A 22,760-nucleotide genomic window follows, 5' to 3' on the forward strand; every position below is an offset into this window, starting at 1 on the left:
ATAACTGCCCCTCCTAATGGGAAAATTTCCTTAAGCGCCCCGTTTGAATAAGCGCCCACTTCTAATTTGAATAAGCGCCCCCCTAATAAAAATAATTTCATAATATATTCATTTTAGCAAATCAATAATCCAATCAATCCTGGAACTGTGGTTGTTGGCATGATTTGAGCTGCAGCAGAGTGGAAACACATTCTTCATAGGTCAATATCAAAATGAGTATATTATATGTCTATGCCTATAGTCTTACTCCTCTTTTTCTTTTTCCGACCTTTAGCACATTCTCATCGAAGTTTTCAAGAAAAAATACAATGATCCTGCCATCCTGCTAATCTCAATCGGCCGATGGCCAACAAGCTAACCCCTACCCACCATCACTAATTGCATCTGCTATTTGACTAGTCACTATTATGACATTCACGCATTCTTGTCATGAGCCATGTTCTCTGGACGATTATTTTTTCCGCCTAACCACCATTCGTAATGTCCTTAAATAATCTTTTTTCATTCAAAAAAAGCCTCTTAAATTTAATAATTTCCCAAAAGAACCCCTCGATTTTAATCTATTTCCATAACTTTGTTAATGGTAGGCCTATTCAATTAGATTGCAGTAAGCTACAATACTTACCAAATTAGCCAGTATATCGCTCTTCTCCAGTAGGCTCATACATTTACTTGCACTCACACCCTTCAACACATTTCATTCCCGCATACATTTGCATCTCAATTGCAACATCACTAAATAATAGTGTCTATTTCATCTAGTTGAATTAAGCACTTCCTCATAGACCAACAACATCACTTGTGATTGTGTGACCTGTCTGTGACAATGTACAAGTTATGTGCATTTAAGTGACATTCATATTTTCTCTGTATGGCATGTATTTTTCTATTGTTAACCATTTTTCCAAATATTTTAAGCAGGATGTTTAAAAGAAGCTTTTCAAGATGACTGTTGTCAGTGGCGGCTCCAGAAATTTGCCAACAGGAGGTCCAAACCAATGGGCTGCAGTGGCGTATCTAGGGGGATGTGCACGCCCCTCCAAAAATTACTCGCGCCCCCACAGAAAGTAAGTTATATAGATGGGGAAATTATTATTAATTCTGGTTAGATGACCTCGTCGTGGCGGCGTACAACAGGGGTCCAGGACTGTCCGACAGTACAGTGCAGCAGTATGTTCACTTCCTCATGTACTGTACTATCTTTACATATTGTTTATTGAGATCCCGTAATTAGGTAGTTTTCGCCGGACGGCGTTAACCTTAACTTTAACGTTAGTACCCAACTTGCAATGCGATAACTCCGCTCCTTTTGTAAACAAATCGAAATATGTATGTACAAACCCGTAACTAACGTCCGTTGAGCACGTAAAATCCTGAAATTAACATATTCCGCAACGCAAGATGAATAAATTATGACATCATCCGTTAACGTTGAGGTTAACGTCGTGCAGCAAAAACTCCCCAATGTTCCATTAAGCACCTCTCCCAAATGAGCACTGTTATCCAATGCGTTCTATACAAGGCGTGATAAAAATTTTGTTTTTATAGCTTGAAGCCATTCTTGAATAAGCACAGCTGCATTTTTTAGAGGTATATTCCTTTTTGAATAAACGTAAAGGTACACCAATGTTGCAACAATCCCGATTGGCCTATGTACAATGCATTTTAAAACTACAATATATTGTGGTAAGTGCCATTTTCAAATAAACACTTGAATAAGCACGACAACGAAGCCCCCAAAAGATAAATAAGTGCTGCTGCGCTTAATGGAACATTTACGAGTGATATAATTACAGTTTATGCGATATATAACGGGATGGGACAGGATAAAACAACAAACATACACAAGAAAAACAAATGTTCCAATTGCACCTAACTTTACTGAGTCAGAATACAACATTTCATCAATAGCTATTGGTTAACTGCGAAAAAGATGGTCTTAGCCAATCAACAAACATCTACAATCACAGGTACATGTTAATCCACTAAATTCACAAGAAAAATAACCCACCCGGACGACCCTTTTGTTACCATGACTTATTCAATAGCATATGGTTAAAAACCAGATTCTGAACCACAAAATGGCAACAATTCTCATTGAATATCAGGTAGTTTTGCATTTTATACAAAGCAAATGTAATTCATTTCTGTAAAGTTAACTGATCTTTGCATTATTTTATACCTTGAAACAAGTTTTTGCGGTGAATATTCACATATCAATGATTTGAGCTCAATAGATGATCTTATCTAAATTATCATTTCAATAGAAATAATAGATTGTTGAATATCTAATTATAAAGCTTTTTTCTTGTGAAAGAACATTCATAAATAGTTTGAATATCTAATTCATGATCAATAGTTCATAATTTTATTATTTAAAATAATAATGATCCATTATGATACATTGTCATATGTTACTAATACCCTGCTGCTAACTGTGAATATTAAGTTGATCTTTACTGCATAATCCTCAACATATGCATACAGCAGGCTATAATCATTTATTCAAATACTTAATATAATCAATGCATCATTGATGAAGTACTTGTCAGCTAGAATCTTTAAGGGACTGCCAGATGTTGAAATATACAAAGCACTATAATTATAAGCATGATCATTGTAACTTGAAGAATTGGACTAATACAACACTTCACATGATCTTCAATTGCAAGTATTTTTTATTTTAGGCTTAATCTTGAAGTGCAATAGCCATGGGGAGTTCCTGCAGCTCGGGAGGTCAAAAACAGATGAAGCTTGTGCCCCTGGGGATAAGGGGAGGGGTGCGGCAGAGGAGTAGGTTGATAATCTACTATACATGCAACTTACAGTGCAATGCCTGATGGTAATTCAAGATTATGTTTATGGGCTTAGCATAAATATTCCAAAATGTGCCTCTCTAGAATAGGATGGTTTCCATTTACGAAACTATCAAACCCACACCCCCCACCCAAATCAAGGGTTTGAAAGATAAAGGGTCAACAGCCATGCCTCAAGGATAAGATACAATAAAACAATAGTGATAATAGTGAAACAGGCTGATCCATTTATATTGATTACTCTCCCTACAAATGCCATAGCTGGGTCTTGTGGGGTTTTCACATAATCCTCTGCTACAACCCAAATATTGTAATTGTATGTATGTAGTTTTTTTTTGTTGTTGTAATCTATTCTATGGATTTTGCACCACGACATAATACGCGCACCAGTCCCTGAGAAGGCCCCCAGCAATGGCAATGCCAATAGAGGGCACTCTTTCAGGAACTCCTCATTGTATTTCACTGAATAAATCAATAGCAGAAAAAGATAAAAAACATTTAAAGGGAGTAATACTTAAGTTACTGGTATTGAATTCCTATAAAGATACAAAAATTAAGCAACTTACAAAGGTCATAAATACTGGGTCCACGCAATGACTATGAAACAATCAGATTATGATGATCAGCAATATGGGTAATATTGAGGACTGATTTGTGTTGTGATGGATAAGTCTTGTAGGTTTTGTGTTGTGATGGATAAGTCTTGTAGGTTTTCTAATACAATAGTTGAGAGACAGCTAAAAATGCTGACCACAACTACAGGATAAGGCACAAAAAATGGGTACAAGAGAATTTTGGGGTACTGTGTAAACAAAGCAGCAACCTGTGTAATAAACCTTCTAGACACATCACATACAATTCTAGATGGCTACGGCACTGCACCTAATAAATGAACACTTTACCAAATTTGTCAGAATTGTTTGTTCTCTCGACATTTGTACCATGAGAAAAATATTTATCAAAAACATTTTTTTCAGACTTCCATCGGAAATTAATAAATCATTGAAAGAATTAGAACCATGATCGCTTTATCAAATTTTAAATCACAAATTTCAAATTGATTGTTATGATGATTAAACAAAATTATGACTTTTAAAAATCACATTTTGTTCATCAATGAAGCTACATTTCTTAATATTATTGTGACTCTCATTCAAAAGTTAGAAATATTCTACGCAGATTTAACAATTGAGACATAAAAATCAGATTTTCCACTGAATAGTACTTTGTTTAATGAATTTAAGACATACTAACAAATTTGTTTTTTGCTTGGGCAATAAAACACTTATTATCACATCATACCAAGTTTCCTGTAAGTTGTTTTGCAAAGGCAAAGAATACTTATTAACATTCACAGGGTCATACTGTTTAACCTGCATGTCATGACCTTTGACATCTTCAAAGTCAATTGACAACCGAAAGAAGAGTCCACACCAATATATTGCCATAACAAATTACTTCTGTTTTCTGTGATATTCCACACAATGGATATGCATCATCCATTAAACAGTAAAATTGTAAAGTAAAAAAAAAAACATACAAAGCAGGATATAAAATTTATATATTACTACGATATGTTTGTGAAAATGTTCCAATAAACTAAACAAATGGATGCCGTACATAAAATGTCATAATGCGTACATGAGACATATACACAATCAAACCAGTGTAGGACCTCTTAACCAAGTGAATACACACTCTTTTTAGATGATTAATAAGGAATGGTTTACACTGGAGTAAAATTAACCACCTTTCGTGAGTGCATAAATGCGAAAAAATAACTGTAATTTACGTGCATAGTTGATAATAATGATGGCAACATCAAATACATTTGAATCCTTTTTTAGTTTTAGGCTGGATTAATAATTACTGAGCATAATTAGTATACAAATATATGAACATACATTATTTTGAATATATACCAAACAACAGTTCAATTCTTTTCTTTCCTGTTGCTGGGAACATATCTTTCAATGTCAGGCCAAAGAAAAAAATGATTCTTGTCACTTATGGTATCTAAATTATTGGCTGCCTTTTGTTTCTTTTTATTAGTTAAAAAACACAGAAATCCTATAGAATTTGTGTCTGTTGTGGCTACCTTTGTGACAGAAATATATATGATGATATGATAATAATGGTGCCCTACTGTATATAAATGTTATTATTATTACTATAAATATGATGAATCATTTTTTAATTTGGCCCAATTAAGTTGATTTCAAATCAAATCATTAGGTAAAGATCTATGGGTACAGTCAGTCCGGATCCTAAATTTAAAATGTCTATAACCTTGACAATGATCAACTTTAATAAAGAGGTCAGAAAATTAAAATTAAGAGAGAAGTAAAAATATATTTTTTTTATTTGTACCATCACCAATGCTTGATATAACCTAGCAAATCCATGCCAACAATTTAAACCTTTCTGGTCTTATTTTATATAACCCAACATTTTCAAAATCAGAAAGAGGATAAATGTTATCATTGGCTCACATAAAAACAGTCGAAAGTCACAAGATCTGGGTATGACACAGAAAACAAATATTTATATAAAGCACTATTGATGGGAATTAATATCTAAATCTTGTTAAAATCAGAAATTATATGAGATTTTGATTACAAATAGCTTCCCTAGCAACAGGCACATACATGAAAACCATTTATATGAAGTTAATAATAATAATATTAAATATAATAGATTATTTAATCAACTGATTAATAAGGGAATTAAATTCAACATATTTTTTTATAGTTTTTTTTGTTTAATTTCACAAATTCAAAAGCGCAACTTGATTCCCATATTTAAAAAACATTTCTTAATGTTTATTTTTATAAGACAATGACATAAAGATAACAATAAAATTCTCTTTTGCAATTATAAGCAATTACCCTACATACCAAACTATACACAACAAGAACTATATTCCTCATCTACAAAGCAATTCCAAAATTTGAATAGAATTTTGCATCAGTACCATGATACTTGCTGGCTATATCTATGTGAAAAAGACAATATATACTTTAATAAAAACAATTTATTATTTAGTGTAATTAAATTGTAATTCTTGTCTGGAGAACGTCTTGAAAATTAACACTTCTTTCTCTCCCATTTGGCCAAAAAAATTGCTTGATGTGGAAATATTTTGAAATCAAATAATTATTGTTATTTTGTTTGTTTCCCAAACTGTTATTGTGAATCGTGTTTAAAGATACTATGATGCACAAAAATGATCTTTTGGAACCAAAGGTTCTTAAGACACTGGAGAATGGAGCTTTGTGGACCCTCAAAAAGTCCTCAAAGACCAACACCATATTAGCACTTGCCAAACCATCACAAAATACTCTACCTTTCAAATCACATTTTTTTTTCTGTATATATATATTTTTTGTCATTACTCATGGTTGGCCAAAATTTTCCAAAACTGTACAGATAAGAACAGTTTATAGATTCAAAATATCTCTCGAGAAAGCAATGTTGAAGAATTCTTCCATCCAACATGTTCTCTCCGAGACTCTCCCCAAGCAGTTGGCATGGGAAAAAGAGGATTCGACATCCACAAGCAAGAATCACCGGGCAGTCATCCCTGTCCGCCACACTTGTCTATTTAGCAGGCATGCTTGGTGAGCCAGACCTATGAAAGTGGATATGCTGCCATTTAGACTCCTTGCGCTGATACACCCTGGTTTCCTCAGATTGTTGGGTCACGGGTAGACCGGAGCTACGTTTAAGAATCATAAATAACTTTTTTAAAAAACATATTCTTTCATGAGGTAATTAAAGCAGTCATGTGTTTCAGGTACTTTAATCTAAGCTTATGTAACCCTTGCAACTTGCAGAACTCAACACGACAGACCTCAAATAGTTGCTGGTGGCACTTGCGTCAAACTTTACTGACAATTACAACTGCAAACAATATTAAGAGCAGCTTAGCTCAGTCGGCTAATCTGGTGGTAGCCACCGTGTGTGCGCTAAACCGTGGAGATCTCTAGGTCCCCGGGTCAATTCCGATCACTGCCTCTCCTTGTGTTTCAGATGCAGGGCTAAAGTTACAATAGCACACCGTCTTTCGGATGAGACGTTTAAGCCGTTGGTACCGTGTGCATATATGGCCCATGTGCATGTTAAAGAAAGCAGTACACTCTTCAGAAAAAGTAGGGGATTGTCTCCCGGTGTACTGCCCAATCACCACAAGAAGGACCCCACTGGAAATAAGTCGTCTTCTAGACTTTCTTGGGCTATCCTTGGTGTTAACACCAAATAAATCCAATCCAATAATCCAGTCCAATATTATTAATAACTTAGTACCTGATAATTTTAATCAAAATGTATTTTGTGTGTATTGAATTGTATTGTTTTTTATTGTTAGGTATTTTTAGTGTACAGAAATTTAAATTGTAAATTTGATGCAATTCAGCTATTTGCTGCCAATCAAATACTGAATAAAATTGAAATTGAAACAACGGCAAGCAACAAGGTAGAACTAGTTGCCCAAAGCATGCATGTTGGAATGATAATATATTTTCAAACGTTAAGTGTAGAATTAGTAGCAAATATTTTTAATCATTGTCTTTTTGAAAGCTGATACCAATTTTGATCTTATTTCGATGTTTTTGCATCAGGAAATATCAACTTTGTGATGTTTTGCACTACCTGACATGTTATCGTACTGAAACAAGTTTGCAAGTATTTGGGAATATACTGAATATTCAGTACAATAACACATCAGGTAGGGCAAAACATCAAATTTGATCTTTTGAACTATGAAAATATAATCAAACCTATTTAGGGTTTTTTGAGAATTGAATACAGACAATTTATACATAAAAATAAATGGGAATATTAAGAGCAAACATACCTGTTAATAAATTGAGTAAGTCGTACATAAGCTATGACTGCTGTATCTTCTCCGATCAGGTGAACATAAGGATTTACAATAGTATTACGTGCTTTGTTACCTTTATTTGCTAAAAAGAAAACAAGAAACAAACTTATGACAAAGATGTGGCTGATGGTGATGTTAATTTTAGGCCAGAACAAAACTTTGTGCTACCCTTTGCCCAACCAACCTACAATTTCTAGGAATATATGGTCAATATTTTTTGTTGGCAACATATTTTTCTTTTATCAAGGATGAACCCAAAATTGTAACCATGGACTTTATCCCTGAATGTAAAATAAAAACATTAGGAATACAGCCCAGAAACTAGAACTCATTTTGTGTTATTGACTCAGTATCTAAAAGAGCAGAGAAAAACAAGTGCATTTTATTAATTGTAAGCTAGAGCCAAAAAACATATACTAACCATTGTCAAAATAGAACTTGTGAAAATCCATGCCATGAATCAAGTTTCCAAAAGCCTCAGGCTCAAAGCAGGTCAAATGGGGGTCACAAATTTGGCTGCAAAATGTACAAGTTCACAAATAATTTACTTAAATGAAAATATTAATATTTTACATATTGAGCTTTTCTGAATCTCTAAAACTCCCCCTCACAACATGCCATCCCACCATGATTTAAGTGGACAAGGTTCGTCAACACCAAATTGTGAGGTACGCATTGGCCATGTGTCAACCTGACTGCACTGATGGCCATACCAGGAAAGTGACTGGAATAGCGCATCTGCAGAAATTGAGATGTAAAGCTTCTTTATTAACTTACGTGTAAGTTTCATAATCTCCCTTTTGGATTGCTTCAATAATTTGTTCTGTAAGCTTGATAATTTCTTGTTTGCGAGCTGAAAGTAAAAAAAAAAAGCTGTCTATGATTCAAATCTTTGAAGTATGAAAGATGATGTTTCAATACCAGTGCCGGACTCAATGGGGCCGAGCCAGCCAATGACTAGCCCACCCAAAATTCTTCAAAATTATAAAAAATGGCGAGTGCCATTTCCGGTGCAATAATAATACATTTTCTTGTTTGGGGATGAGGTGGGTGGACCCTCTATCCATGAAAATCCCTTCCTGAGCCCCCTCTATTTTAAATTTCTGGATCCGGCACATTTGTGCGATCAAGGCTGTTGGAGCTAGCAGCCAAAAGTCTGTAATTAATTAGCTTGCATAAAATATACCTATGTACATTTGTGTCATGTTGCTTATTGGTTAATTTTCTGTAGCTGAATGGTGATTGGTTTATAAACAACATTTAAATGAGCCTGACCTCTGACATCATCATCTTCAATTGTGCTGCCATCTGAGGATTCTTTGATGCCGTCATCTTTCTTGGATGATCTTCCAGCTAATGAGTTAAACATTTATTTAATATCATTTTCCTTAAAAACTGATACAAAAATATGATTAGAAATAGAACCTGAAATAGAACTTTAAACACATTTTTCAGTGTTATTACTCTACACTTTTTCTGTTTTTACTTACCTTAGAGGGAAAATTTTACTATGGGTTAAGGCTTTCAATTATGCATTCTGGTAGTATATACATTATATTTTCATTTCACTAAAACTCTGTAGGTGAGGTTTCATTCTGGGTCAGACACAAATGAGGTCCTCTATATTGGTGAGACACAAAATTGTAGTTCCTAATTGGTTGAGATGCCAGTGAGACCCTAAATTTAATTGTTGATATCATAAATATATCCAAAATTGGTAAGGTCTCCATTATTAATAAAGTACCTAAATGGGAGAGACAACTAAATAGTGAGGGCACGGGCATTAAATAACAGAATGTATATACAAGGGACCAAATAAGAGAGAACACTAAATGAGAAGGGCACAAAATGGGTGACACTACTAAATGGGTGACACTACTAAATGGGTGACACTACTAAATGGGTGAGCCCCAGAGAAAATTGGACACCTCCCGTCACAGTAGCTCCGTTACTACTAATGTTAAAGCTCTTAAAAGAAATGATGCTATAATGAATTTCTTACCTCTTTTTTTAACATGAATTAGTTTAGCATTCTATACCTTTTTATGTATCTGATTAATTTTTCAGATTATACTATTGTATTTCATAATACACGAAGGATAGGCAGCAAAACCTGTTCAAGCTTTCGCCCAATGCACTATCTGGGCAAACCAAGTTGTTTCATTTCTGTATACTGTATTTGTCGAATAAATATTATTATTATACTTACCGCAATAAATTTTTAAAAAGAATATTAGTTAAATATAAATTGTTAGTATTGTTTGCAGAGCGTGAAAGTGTTACTAAAAAAGCAGAAAAGGCTCTGAGCATACAGAAAGTGTTAACTGTACTACATGTGCTTATAAAGACAAAACTGTTGCATAGGAAATAAATGAACAAATCTTTTGTTCATAGCAACATCTAAACTTACAATAAAAATTTATATAATTACAGTATTATGAAAAATAATAAATAAATAAACAAAAAAAATGTGAGGAAACTCAAGTTAAAAATAATACGGTACTTGGGATTATATCATTTGAGATATAAATTTAATAAAATTTAATTAAAAAAAAATTACTATAATACAATACAAGAAGTTTTAATTCAAGAGACACAATACACCTAAAGTACGAATTACACCTGTATGGAACAGGGGAAGTACAATAGCCAAGAACTTGTTTGTACCGCCCCTGACAAAAATACACACACAAAATATATTATTAGTCATAATATAATAATTGAGAAACCCAAGAACCAACATGTTTTAAAATATTATAATAATACTACAGTTGAAGGTTGACTGTCTTCTGACATGGGTCCCAACTTAGCAGAAGCCAAATTTTAAGATATGTTTTAGTAAGATTTCATGACACAAGACCTAATAAAACTGCAATGAAGACGTAATTCTACAACATAGGATTTACAAATTAGTCCTAGTAAATTCAAAAGCATTACTAGTTAATGTCTTAAGTTATATTGTGCTTGTGAAAATGTTTACAGTATGCATACTTAGAGACAAATAATGCGAAAACAAAAATCCCATATCAGTATTACTTTGCATATTCCACTTAAATAAATAGAGCTCTACTAATCAAATAATGTTTGATAAATCAGGAGATTATAGGGCAAGGCGAAAATAACCATCCAAATTTGTGCTCTGGCAATAAATCATTTATATTAATTTTATTAATATGGCTGAAATAAGTAGTAGTATTTCTCTCTACATTTGTTTAACTAGTGTGTTAAGTATCAATGCTAGGCTTTTTTGTTAATCTAAGACCTAAGGCCTACAATTGAGAATAAGATCAAACAAATCCCACGACAAGCCTTGTGCCCACATCAGCACGCAAATTATATTTTTACCTTGTGCTGCTAATTGACTAAGATCACGTAAAACATCTGGGTCTGGAGCTTTTGGAAGTCCTGTTTGAGGCGGTTTCTCAACCTGAGTACTTTGCTTTACCTGAGGTTTTACTTTTGATGGAGAAGATAACAAGGAAAAAATTGTTTTTAAATAATTTAAATAACAGAGGAAATTAATGTGGTTAGAGACAATGCTGTTTCCTAAAAATGCTATCAAAACTGGTTTAAATTAAATTTAAAAATCACACGTCAAATCTTGAAAAAATAATAAGCAAGATATCATATTTTATTAAAATTAATTTAAATAAACAAGGAAACAACTATGCTAACAACATTGCCATCTTCCAAAGGAATGAAAAATTCAAAAACTTTCTCTACAAAATATGATTAAAAAAATAGGTAGGCCCTAATTTTAAAATGTTTTAAATTTAAAAATTCAATAGGCCTTCAATCAAGTTTGTAACCATGCCTCAAAAACTAAATTTGCATCAGAAAAAACCAAATTAGAATTAACTGACTCTATTATTATCTTCAAAAAACAAAAAATGCTACAGTTTTCTACCCTATCTAAATAGCTCAGGCATTTGGTAACAAATTAATTGGATAGTGCAGTGAAAAATTGTAAAAAAAAGAATCATCTAAATTTCTTTAGGGCAATTAAAATAATTTATATGAATCAATTGTTATAAAAAAATACCAAATGAAAAGGAAATAACCAAAAGAAAACCAAATGAATCAGAATTACCCAAATGATAACAGTATACCTTTGATTTAAGACCTAATTTGAGACTACTTTTTCAACTAACAATTTTTAATCTTTCAGCACAAAGCTACCCCTCTAATCAAGTCTCAAAGGTGGTCTTGAATGGGTGGGCAAAACAATAACACACAGCTTGCAAAACACAACACTTTCACTAGCATTTAGTATATTGTTTCGTTTGATGAGTTTTCAGTGGATATCATTTGGAAAATTTGTCAGATCATCCAATATATATATCTGAGGCATTAAGCGGCATTGCTAGCTAGAGTAAATTATGTGCTTTTCTTTCTCAGGCCCACAACTGAAAAACATCTCCCTGACTAGGCTATTAGAAAACTGACACAGCAAGTCTGGTGAACACAGCACTTAATTGCGATTTTACCTTGGGCTGCTAAATGACTAAAGGCTTGTAACACTTCTGGATCAGGTATAGCCGATGGCGGCACTGTTTGTGGCCGTTTTTCGACCTCCGAACTTTGCTTTGCTTGAGGTTTTGCTTTTAATGGAAATAACACCAAAAGAAATATATACATTTAAAGCAACAGAAAAGTTATTAGAATAATATAAAACTTTTTCTATTAACTTACACTAAATCTGAACAAGTCAAAAAAACCTGCAATACAGATTTAAGTCTGATGAATAAAGGAGTTGGATATTAAAGGTTAATAAAACACAAAAAAATAATGGACAAAGGGTAAAAACATAAGCTAAAAGTTGTTACACAGACTTATACCAAGAAATATTACAGCAGTTCTATTCTATGTTAAAAAATCACTAAACATAAGTAATATAACACTTTGTACACTAAAATAACGCACAAGTCAAAACCCAAAGCCATTAGTAGAGCTGAAGGAAAAAATTAAATGCTTATTCAAAAAAATAACTTAAATACTTCATGTTTTAACTGAGAATTGTGAACCTTTTAAAAAATAATCCTAACAACTATATATTTCAGTACACACCATTTTATCGGGTCGCACAACTTTTTACTGGGGGGACATCCAGCCACAGCGCGTTGTTGTCCGCAAATTTTTCTTTTTTCCACACACACATATCTTCTTTTGAGTATTCTACAACCAAAAACATGTTTTATGTGCCCCTATTTTTTTTTTGGCATTTTATTTTCAAAGACTAACAAAGGCGAAATCATGCCTACAACAAGAAAGTCATTCACTGGTCACAGGACAGATAAACATTGGAAAGTACGTACAGCAAAATTGCTAGGGCTCTGGATGTCTCCCAGTGGTAGTTGCCAGGTTATTGGAAATTTTCTAAAATTTTTTAAAATTTAGCTAAAATGGTGTATATATAAAATAAGGTTTTTACACATCCTTCACATGAAATTTATAAAGTAAATATTAGGTAAAATTCAACTCTCAAATACACTATTTGATCTTTCTGGAAACCAGTTAAATTCCAATACATACTTAAAATCAAATCCCTTATTTCCATTAAAAAAAATTATATACAATAATTGCAATTTGCTTTACTTTAAACAAACAATATATAAATAGCATATTATACAAGCAGGAACTGTCACCACAATAAGAAAAGATAAAAATAGCTAGGACGGAAGGCTTCTTCATAAACAAAAAATACTAACAACAAAATAAAAACTAAATGGAAAACTTACTAGATATTCTTTTTGCTGTTTTGCAGACAAAAAATTAAAAACGTAAATAAATGTAAACGTAATAAATAATAAATAAATTTCATAATTAAATAATCTTATATAATATATAAATCATTTCAATATGTCTATATATATATATATATATATATATATATATATATATAGACCCTACACACACACACACACACACACATATATATATATATATATGCAATAATAACTGTTTATCTTTCATTCCAAGAATGTACATTATTCAATATCATTTGACATCGCAACTAGTGTAATGCATCCTGATATTGCTGTGATGTGAAACTAATAATGTGGTATGGCTTTGTTTCCACACTATAAAAACAAAGAAGATCCACTTAATTAACCAAATCATTGGATAAACCTTAATATTTTATAACCAAGTCTCTTTATGAGGACCCTCGGGTTGCAATAAGTTATTTTAAGAGAGTGAAGAGCTGATCATTTGGGACCCTTGATGCTCTTGGGGAATGTACAGCTGGACATTTGGACTCTTGTGGGTCTATCCCAAGTCTCTTTATAAGGCTTAGTGGAGAGCTGATCATTTGGGACCCTTGATGCTCTTGGGGAATGAAGAGCTGGACATTTGGGACCCTATCCCAAGTCTCTTTATAAGGCTTAGGTAGTGGAGAGCTGATCATTTGGGACACTTGATGCTCTTGGGGAATGTAGAGCTGGACATTTGGGACCCTTGTGGCTCTATCCCAAGTCTCTTTATGAGGCTTAGGTAGTGAAGAGCTGATCATTTGGGACACTTGATGCTCTTGGGGAATGTAGAGCTGGACATTTGGACCCTTGAGGATCTATCCCAAGTCTCTTTATGAGGCTTAGGTAGTGGAGAGCTGATCATTTGGGACACTTGATGCTCTTGGGGAATGAAGAGCTGGACATTTGGGACCCTTGTGGCTCTATTCCAAGTCTCTTTATGAGGCTTAGGTAGTGAAGAGCTGATCATTTGGGACACTTGATGCTCTTGGGGAATGTAGAGCTGGACATTTGGGACCCTTGTGGCTCTATCCCAAGTCTCTTTATGAGGCTTAGGTAGTGAAGAGCTGATCATTTGGGACCCTTGATGCTCTTGGGGAATGTACAGCTGGACATTTGGGACCCTTGGGGCTCTATCCCAAGTCTCTTTATGAGGCTTTAGTGGAGAGCTGACCATATAATACACTTGGTGCTCTATACCCAACTCTCTATATGAGGATTGGGGAATATATGGTTGATCATTTGGGACTATTGATGCTCTATATGAGGCTTAGGTAGTGGATAGCCGACCATTTTCTAATTGAAAATCAATTTAATTGAGATAAATTTTAATATATTATATTGTATTTTTCTTTTTAGTTTTTTTTATCTTATATTCTTAAAAAATATACTTAAAACTGATCTTACCATTATCAGATAAAAATACCAAGGAAAGGACACACAGTAAATATAGTATTATATAAACTTATATTATTTTAAGAATCAAACATCTAAATACTAACAAATTGTCACTAACACTTTGTAAAAAACCCCACAGCAAAAGTTAAAACACAATTTCAGTGATGGATACAGGTTTCTAAAACACAGGAGTTGTTTTTGAATCTTTATTAGTAAAGAAATTAGAATTTTCTAAAGTCATGTTTCTCTACCTGGATCCATCGCTGATTATAAAGATATACAAAAATATATAACGATATATAAAAAGACTTCAACCAAGATAATCAGAAAACACCACACTGACAATAACCACAAAATAAAATTTGAAAATGTAGACTTTTGAAATTCTAAAATTGAACTAACACTAATGAAGAAGATAAATGACCTTTTACCTATATAATTATAGTACTAAAAAATTTCAAAATAAGGGAATAAAACCAACTTATCTGCATGTTAGATCATTACTAATTAATAGGCCTAGATGTAATATATTAGTAATGTAATAAAAAAAATACATTATTGATGATATACTATAGAAATAGTAATGAGTTTATATATAAAAATTATAGCATAAAACATTCTAAACAATCTAAAATCACCTTTACAATCGTTTATTACATGAACGATGCAACACAGCAAAAAAACTGATATGTCTAATACACAATAGCTTGTGGTATTACGGTATATAAAATTAGGCCTATTATTTTATAAAATTTGTTAGACTGTAAAGTGTTGTTTGTCTTCTATTACTGCTCCTAGCATGTGATTGCTGATAATCTAATGTTACCGTAAATCTATTTTGATCCCACTACACAAAACTCTACTATAATTTTTAAGTCTCAAACATCTACACTATGTTCACATCCTCTATAGCTGTACACACATCGCTAAATCATGGTTGCAATATTATAACGACATAAAGATGGTTGATTGGTTTTCTTCATTGTGAAACTCACTAAGGATAAGTCATAAAAGTGTCCCAATAGAGCCCTTCTGGTGGAGACTGAAGATGGAAGATAAACTTCGAGGGTGTCAATAGTGGATCCAGGGATGGCAAAAAGGGCAGCCAAAAGTCACTAACAATAGTGTGAACCATTTAGATAAGAGATTAAAATGAGATTTTAGGGGGGCTATGCCCCAATATACCTACAATAGGAAATGGAACACCCCACAACCTTCCTCTTTTGACCAAGTTCCGCCCTCTTCAGACTGTAGGTCCTTGTGTGCTACATATGTCAGCCCAGCAAAAAAGTTCTAGATCAGTCAGTTTTAAAGTGCACAGATGAATGGCTTAAATGTCTAATGGGAAGACAGTGCTCTACTATTACTTTACTTATTCTTCTCGAAAGAAAGTGTTCAAGCATATAAGTTTCATTCCATGGGTTATTGTTATTAAAAACTGAAACAACTATTTTCTGCAATAAGGCAAAATAATTCTGTAAGTGTATACATTTAAAGGAATTTGAATACTAGCCAAAAACAGATTATAAATCAAATGCTAAAGAAGGTTTTAAGTAAAAAACCATCAAGCTCAACCAACCCTTTGACATACCTTAATAGATTATGCATAAAATCATATTTAAGTAACAATTAATAATTATTATAAATTTAGTTAGCAACCAAAATATATAAACATTAAATTTATAAAAATGGAACCATGCATGAGTCAAAATATTAACCAGTAAAATTCATTAAAATCAAAAATATGCATAACACTTCATTTGCATAACACTTCATATGCACAATGCAGGTGTCAAAAAGTTGGTGAATAAATAAAAAATTAATTGCATGCATTTTCAGGGGCGTGCCTAACCTGCTTTCGCTTGAACAGCACCTACACAATTTCCACAGAAGAAAGAAAAATAAATAATTATCAATAAACTCTTATGTTTTTAAATTTGTTATCTGTATTACTATTATACTATATGTATAAATTACAATAGAAATCCTAAAAAACAATCATAATGAAAAGAATCACAAATTGGTTTCATTCACAAAATAAAACTCACAATACTTATTAGTACAACACTCATAATAATAATAAAATTAAAACCAAGGGAAAAGGTGTAATTTCCCTAAAACAATTTGAATAAATTGAACCACTTAAACTTCAATTCACACAATACTACTTAAAAATAATGAGACAAGGTTCTAGAACTATTTATTTACTAAACAAGATAAAATACTAACAGATGGAAAAGGAAGAATGTATTTTGCTAGATAATTAATCTTATAATTGGAAATCCTCAAAAGAGGAAACATTAAAAGATGAAAAGGAAACTTGGATTAAAATATTATTGTCAGTAGAGAAAATGCATACAAACATATGGAGGTATTATAGTTTACTATAATACCTCCATGATGCATACAACTTATAGATTTATTATATATATTGAGCATCTGGAAATGTATAGTGAATGACCAGTAGGATATTCTGACTAATATATGCCACAGAACTGCAAGTAGGGTAAAATATTAATAAAAAAATGTAGAGTATGTATGTATAAAGAATAGTGTATATGAATATATTAAACATACTGTATATACTGTCTCTTATACACATCTAGATGTGTATAAGAGACAGCTTCTGGTGGAGACTGAATCGTAGGCGCCGAAAACATTAGCCTATCCCACGCTGGCTGGCTAGGCCTAGCCTTACCTCGATTTTAGGTTCTGTTATCACACATAAAAACGGCCGACATGATATTTTCCGTTGCTAGTATTGACGCTTGTGAAATATAATATTTCATAGGAATTATTTCAAATATGTTAAAAAACTGATTCTGACTGAGATTTTGACCTTAAATAAACATATCTCAGCCTAACCGAACGACCGCATTGTGCGAGTTTCGAAGTGCAAAAAGTAATCTCATTAGAGAGGGCGCACTTTATTGACTGTATAAAGTATACATAAAAGCGAGAGTATTCCAGTGGATGCGATCTACAACCTCTGAATTTGCCTAGTAACGATGAATTCGTCGAGAAAATGGTAATATTTTATGAGAAATAGTCTGTATTTCTCATTTTATTTATTCTTTTGCGTAAAACTAAAATTCATGCCAATATTTTTCCATAATTGGAGTAATGCAAATGCATATTTTCTAAAAAAAGTCATTTTTAGTGAAATTTTGCCGGGAATGGGGCTTTAAGTAAAACTAAGATTCATGCCATGCCAATATTTGTCCATGATTTATAATAATTGCAGAAATGCAAATGCATATTTTCTAAAAAAAAGTCAGTTTTTAGTGAAATTTTGCCGGGAATGGGGCTTTAAGGTACTACTTATACCCAGTGTGGGCTTGAATAGGGTGGGCTTACACCTGAGGAAGACAAATAGATTGGCAGTAAGGTTTAGTTGAATGAAATATAAAAATAGTTAAATTTTAAGACACTAGCCATATTAAAATACTTACAACCAAGCATATATACACATATTTGTATGTACACCTTGCTTACAGAATATATAAGCAATCTACACTATCTAAATGGAGGACAAGACAAGAAAATTCAGAAAGACCAACACAGACTGCCTTATCCAGACCTTTTTGGTTGGAGGCTCCAGCTACAGAATGAAAAAAATCAATATGATAATAAATTTAGGGGTGAACACCAAAGGTGTTTAATAATATAAAAAATTGTTACAAAGAAAGTGATATTTTATTAATATTAGTGTGTTTATTAATATTAGTGTGAACCGACCAAAAAATAGAAGACGATGCGAGTGTACTGATTGAACATATTGAATGGCGAGGTACTGGAACTGGAACATCTCTCATAACCAGATTAAAAGTCAGAGCACAAGCTTGTTAGTCAGAATGAGTTTGACTCAAGGGTCTAAACGCCAACTCGGACAGTGTCGTACGACACAGCCTAACGTTATTTGTTGTCGTGTTTGGTCTGTTTGAGTTAAATGCTGACGTGACATGTCTGTGTCGTGGAGTTGTGTCATAGAATATTACATATGTTTAACATTCTAACAACAACCTAAAAGGTCTCCAACAATAAATTCCGTTGGGCTGCATTGTATGATGAATCCAGACTTTACTACCAATTACCAAAGGGGGTTTCAAAACGCATCTTTTGTACTACAGTAATCCAGAAAGAATTTATAATAAATGGTTTTGCTTGCACAGTAAATGCAGGGTACATGTATCCAAAGGAACCATGATGTACCTATAACAACCTATGGTATTTCCATAGCAGCCACAATGTTTCTATACTAACCATGTCTCCATAGCAACTGTGATATTTGTATGTTAAATTGAGGGATGAAAAGTGATGTTGAACACTATGATATGGGTAACTTTCACTGCCTAGGCACCAAAATGACTTAACAATACTATTATGAATTCCAAGTGACACTGTTGATAGTAAAACAATGTGGAAAATTGTAAATGTATGCTACATCATTTACAATGTTAGAAACTACCAGATTATTTTTAGTATAGTAAATAAAAAAGTGTAACTATAAAGCAACATGTTTACATTGCAATTATTAGTGAAATAACAAATAATAAAAAACAGAATGATTTGAGGACAAATCAATAGACGTAAAGATGGAATGCCTCCTACACAAACCATAATTCAACACCCAATTAATTTTTATCTTAATGGTAATGTAAAAAGCTAAACCGAAAGGTCCACTGATCAGGAATGATGATGACATAATTAATGTCGAAATATTGAATCCCAACACGATGGCGTGTATTTCAATACTTGGAGTATGTATTATACTTTCTTAAAAAGCTAAAGTTCTAAAAAAAGGTATAAAGAAAATCTATATTATAATAAGAGGCTAATTGAATCAACCGATTATCTAGGCCAAATCGAACCTATCATTTTCCAATTGTTAGAATACTATTTATTAAACTGAATTAATTCTAATTAATGATTTAATTTATATTTACAACAAAATGAAATTTCATCTTTGAAGTATTAAGATAACCAAAGGAGTGATTGGCACAAAACAAACATAAAAATGGCCTTCAACAGCCAAAATGGAAATAAACATCAAAAAGGATTCTACTGGAAACATTTTTAAGGGTAAATCTGGTAATGTACAAAAACTGGGAATCAGTAATAGATAATGGATACATGTAGGCCTATTGCTCTACTTTATACAGCACATAGAAACAACAAAAACAAGGTAGAGATAAATTTCATATCAAATATTTTGCTCACCATACATTTTCTATAAGGGGGAAACTATAACTAGGCTAGACTCAGGTAGGACAAAAAATCCCAATTAAAGTAATTTTAAATAAATAAAATTCATTAAACCATTAAAGTGGTGCATATTTTTAAATAAAATATGAAAAGAGGAAGACCAAAACAAGAGATCGAGTGACCTTTCCAGAAAGAGCTTGGAGTTAACTGGGAAAATCTGGGGAAGAATAGACAAGAATAGAGTTTGGAGGCCTGACAGCCTGCTGCTGCTGCTGATGGTGATGATGATGATGATGATGATGATAATGATGATAATGATGAGGAAATTCGAATAATACAAAACTTACTAAAATACATGAATCACACTGTCAATATGTTTCGATAGTAATTATTAAAGACTTTTAATTAACAAGAACATTTCATTTATTATTCTAATTATTACATTTTGATTTTCTAATCTAAAGCCTTGTTTTGATCCCAATTTGCATTTGTGCCTGAGCCAAGCCTAGGTCAAATATTAACATTTTCTAGCACAAGGGTCAAATGACATTTTTGACAATCACTAGCTCTGAAAAATACATAGGTTTGTATCAAGGAATTTTCTAGGGAACTGCTTTTACACATATAGTATATACATAAATAGGAATTTCACTTTTGTGGAACTGTGTCTATGTATATGGAACACACAACGAATTGGTTTTATGCCTGAAATAAGTTAAAACATTGACATTATACACATATAAATGCATTAATATAATCTATTTATGTATATACATTTAATGTGTCTCATATATGGAAAGTGCATAGATATATAACAGTATATATACAAATTGTTTCTATAATAAAGATAGGAAAAGAGTACTAACTGACTATTATTTAACATGAGCAAATACCAAAATGTATAATGGTTATAAACTTGCATTTTAACCATTGGCAGAAAATGGACTTTTGACAAAAACATAAATCTATCATTTTATTATTTTGCAAGCTCAAACTTGACTACCGTATTGGCTTGACAATGACATTTATATGACATGTAGTTGACAAATGAGGTTAACAAAAACAAAGCCAATATATTTGTTCCAGTTTTCAGTGAATTTCCTCATATTTGGTGCATAGAGATATACAAAATGCACCAATTTATGACTTGTTTGGATTAGAATAAATTTAAATTTGGCATATATGCATCCAATCCATATTCAATATTCATTAATTCACATAAATCTTCATTTTCATGAAAGAAATTGATAGATTTATGAGTCATTGTTAATCAAAAGTATATTTCAGTCAATAAAGAGTAGTACAAGTCCAAGTGGAGTAAAGATGAGAAACAGAATCACAAGAGGGTGCACTTCATGATAGATCTCATGGAGATATGCAATAAAAGCTGGCAGCAAACATTCTATATGCTACTATGATGAAGCCATTTCAAGCAGGTGTTTGAGGCTAATAATAGGCAGGCAGCTGAAAGATCCAAGCTGGACAATGTCAATAGAAAACAGGTGGACGTAGTAAACACCTGGGCTTTTGGTGGATATCAGATGAAAATTGTATTAAACACCTGGTCTTATAGTGGTTATCAGTTGAAAATTGGGATGGCGAACATGGTCCCTGGCTCGGGTTGCCAGTTAACAGATATCCATAGCTCTGTCCATTTTACAGGTGTTAAGTTTTTTTGTGAAAAATATCTGTGATATATAGGAAATAATATCACATTTAAGTCAGAGGATTTACTACATAAATATAGATACTCTGAACAGACCTTAAAGTCTTGTCCACACTATCAAATTTCCTTTCATAAAAACTGTTGTATCCCATATATGGTCATGATGTGCCTATATATTGTCATGATGTGATGTCATCATGACTATATTTAGGCTTGTCACATGTTTTTCACAAATAAAATTGGATAGTTTGAACGGGGCTTAAGGAACATAAATTTGTAAAAGGGTAAAATTACAAAAAAGTGAAATTTATTAAAGTAATTAACATTAAATTAAAAATCTGTAAATGGACAACTGTCAAAAATGAGAGTGCATATATGTCCCAGTTTAAGTTGTCATTTTTCAAACCATATTCTAAAATCCAAATGTGATTACATCAGAACCTGTTTCTCATGACATTGTCCAATCCAGTCAAACAAAACGATCCCGAAAAAAACAGAAAGAAAGAAAGAAAACCCCAAAAAACTGAAGTAAAAATATGAATGAATAAGGAAATTAAATAAGTCAAGCGGCAACATCTACCTTGACTTTGGCTCTTCTCCCGGAAAGCTGTGGAAAGACGAGTGAATGTTTGGACAAACATGAAAACGAATGATTCAGGCAGAAATTATGACAAAAGCAAACAAGGATGACATATAGTGCAGCACTGTTTATCAGCAAGGTCTGTCTAAAAGTCTACATTAAATAATTATTCACTATCAATTTAAATCGCACGCTTAATAAAACTTAAACATATAATATAATTTAAATATGTATAAATTTTGGATTTTCAACAAAGATTATGTTTAAAATCACAAGCAAAGAATTATATTAATTTAGAAATTATAAGCATTTCAATGGTTTAAAATAATTTAAGGTAATTCTATTCCTTACACAAGAATATAAATTGTAATTAATAAAATAAATGTAATTATGTTTTTGAATGGATGAAACATTATTATAATTGGAGATAATGGTATTACATAATAACATTCTCTTGTATCTA

At 32.4% G+C, this 22,760-nt stretch overlaps 1 protein-coding gene across 5 annotated transcripts in view; it reads right to left on the reverse strand.

Moving 5' to 3' along the window:
• Window positions 1-1,860: 1,860 nt before the first annotated feature.
• Window positions 1,861-22,760, reverse strand: part of LOC117101257 (calcium/calmodulin-dependent protein kinase type II subunit delta-like) — a 33,042-nt gene continuing 12,142 nt past the window's right edge. Inside the window, exons 9-17 of one of the 5 annotated variants that reach the window (XM_033241201.1) lie at window positions 22,298-22,324; window positions 16,699-16,719; window positions 12,186-12,299; window positions 11,044-11,154; window positions 8,974-9,051; window positions 8,476-8,551; window positions 8,120-8,214; window positions 7,672-7,780; window positions 1,861-6,534 (exon numbers count right to left, since the gene is read on the reverse strand). In XM_033241201.1, coding sequence (XP_033097092.1) covers window positions 6,417-6,534; window positions 7,672-7,780; window positions 8,120-8,214; window positions 8,476-8,551; window positions 8,974-9,051; window positions 11,044-11,154; window positions 12,186-12,299; window positions 16,699-16,719; window positions 22,298-22,324 — 749 coding nt within the window. In that variant the 3' untranslated portion in view covers window positions 1,861-6,416. The remainder of the gene's footprint in view (window positions 6,535-7,671; window positions 7,781-8,119; window positions 8,215-8,475; window positions 8,552-8,973; window positions 9,052-11,043; window positions 11,155-12,185; window positions 12,300-16,698; window positions 16,720-22,297; window positions 22,325-22,760) is intronic. The other 4 variants (XM_033241203.1, XM_033241204.1, XM_033241206.1 and 1 more) reach the window with 4 other exon arrangements.

Source organism: Anneissia japonica, unplaced genomic scaffold (genome assembly GCF_011630105.1).
Source record: "Anneissia japonica isolate Jap-2015-1 unplaced genomic scaffold, ASM1163010v1 scaffold1859_len985614_cov190, whole genome shotgun sequence".
Taxonomy (NCBI): domain Eukaryota; kingdom Metazoa; phylum Echinodermata; class Crinoidea; order Comatulida; family Comatulidae; genus Anneissia; species Anneissia japonica.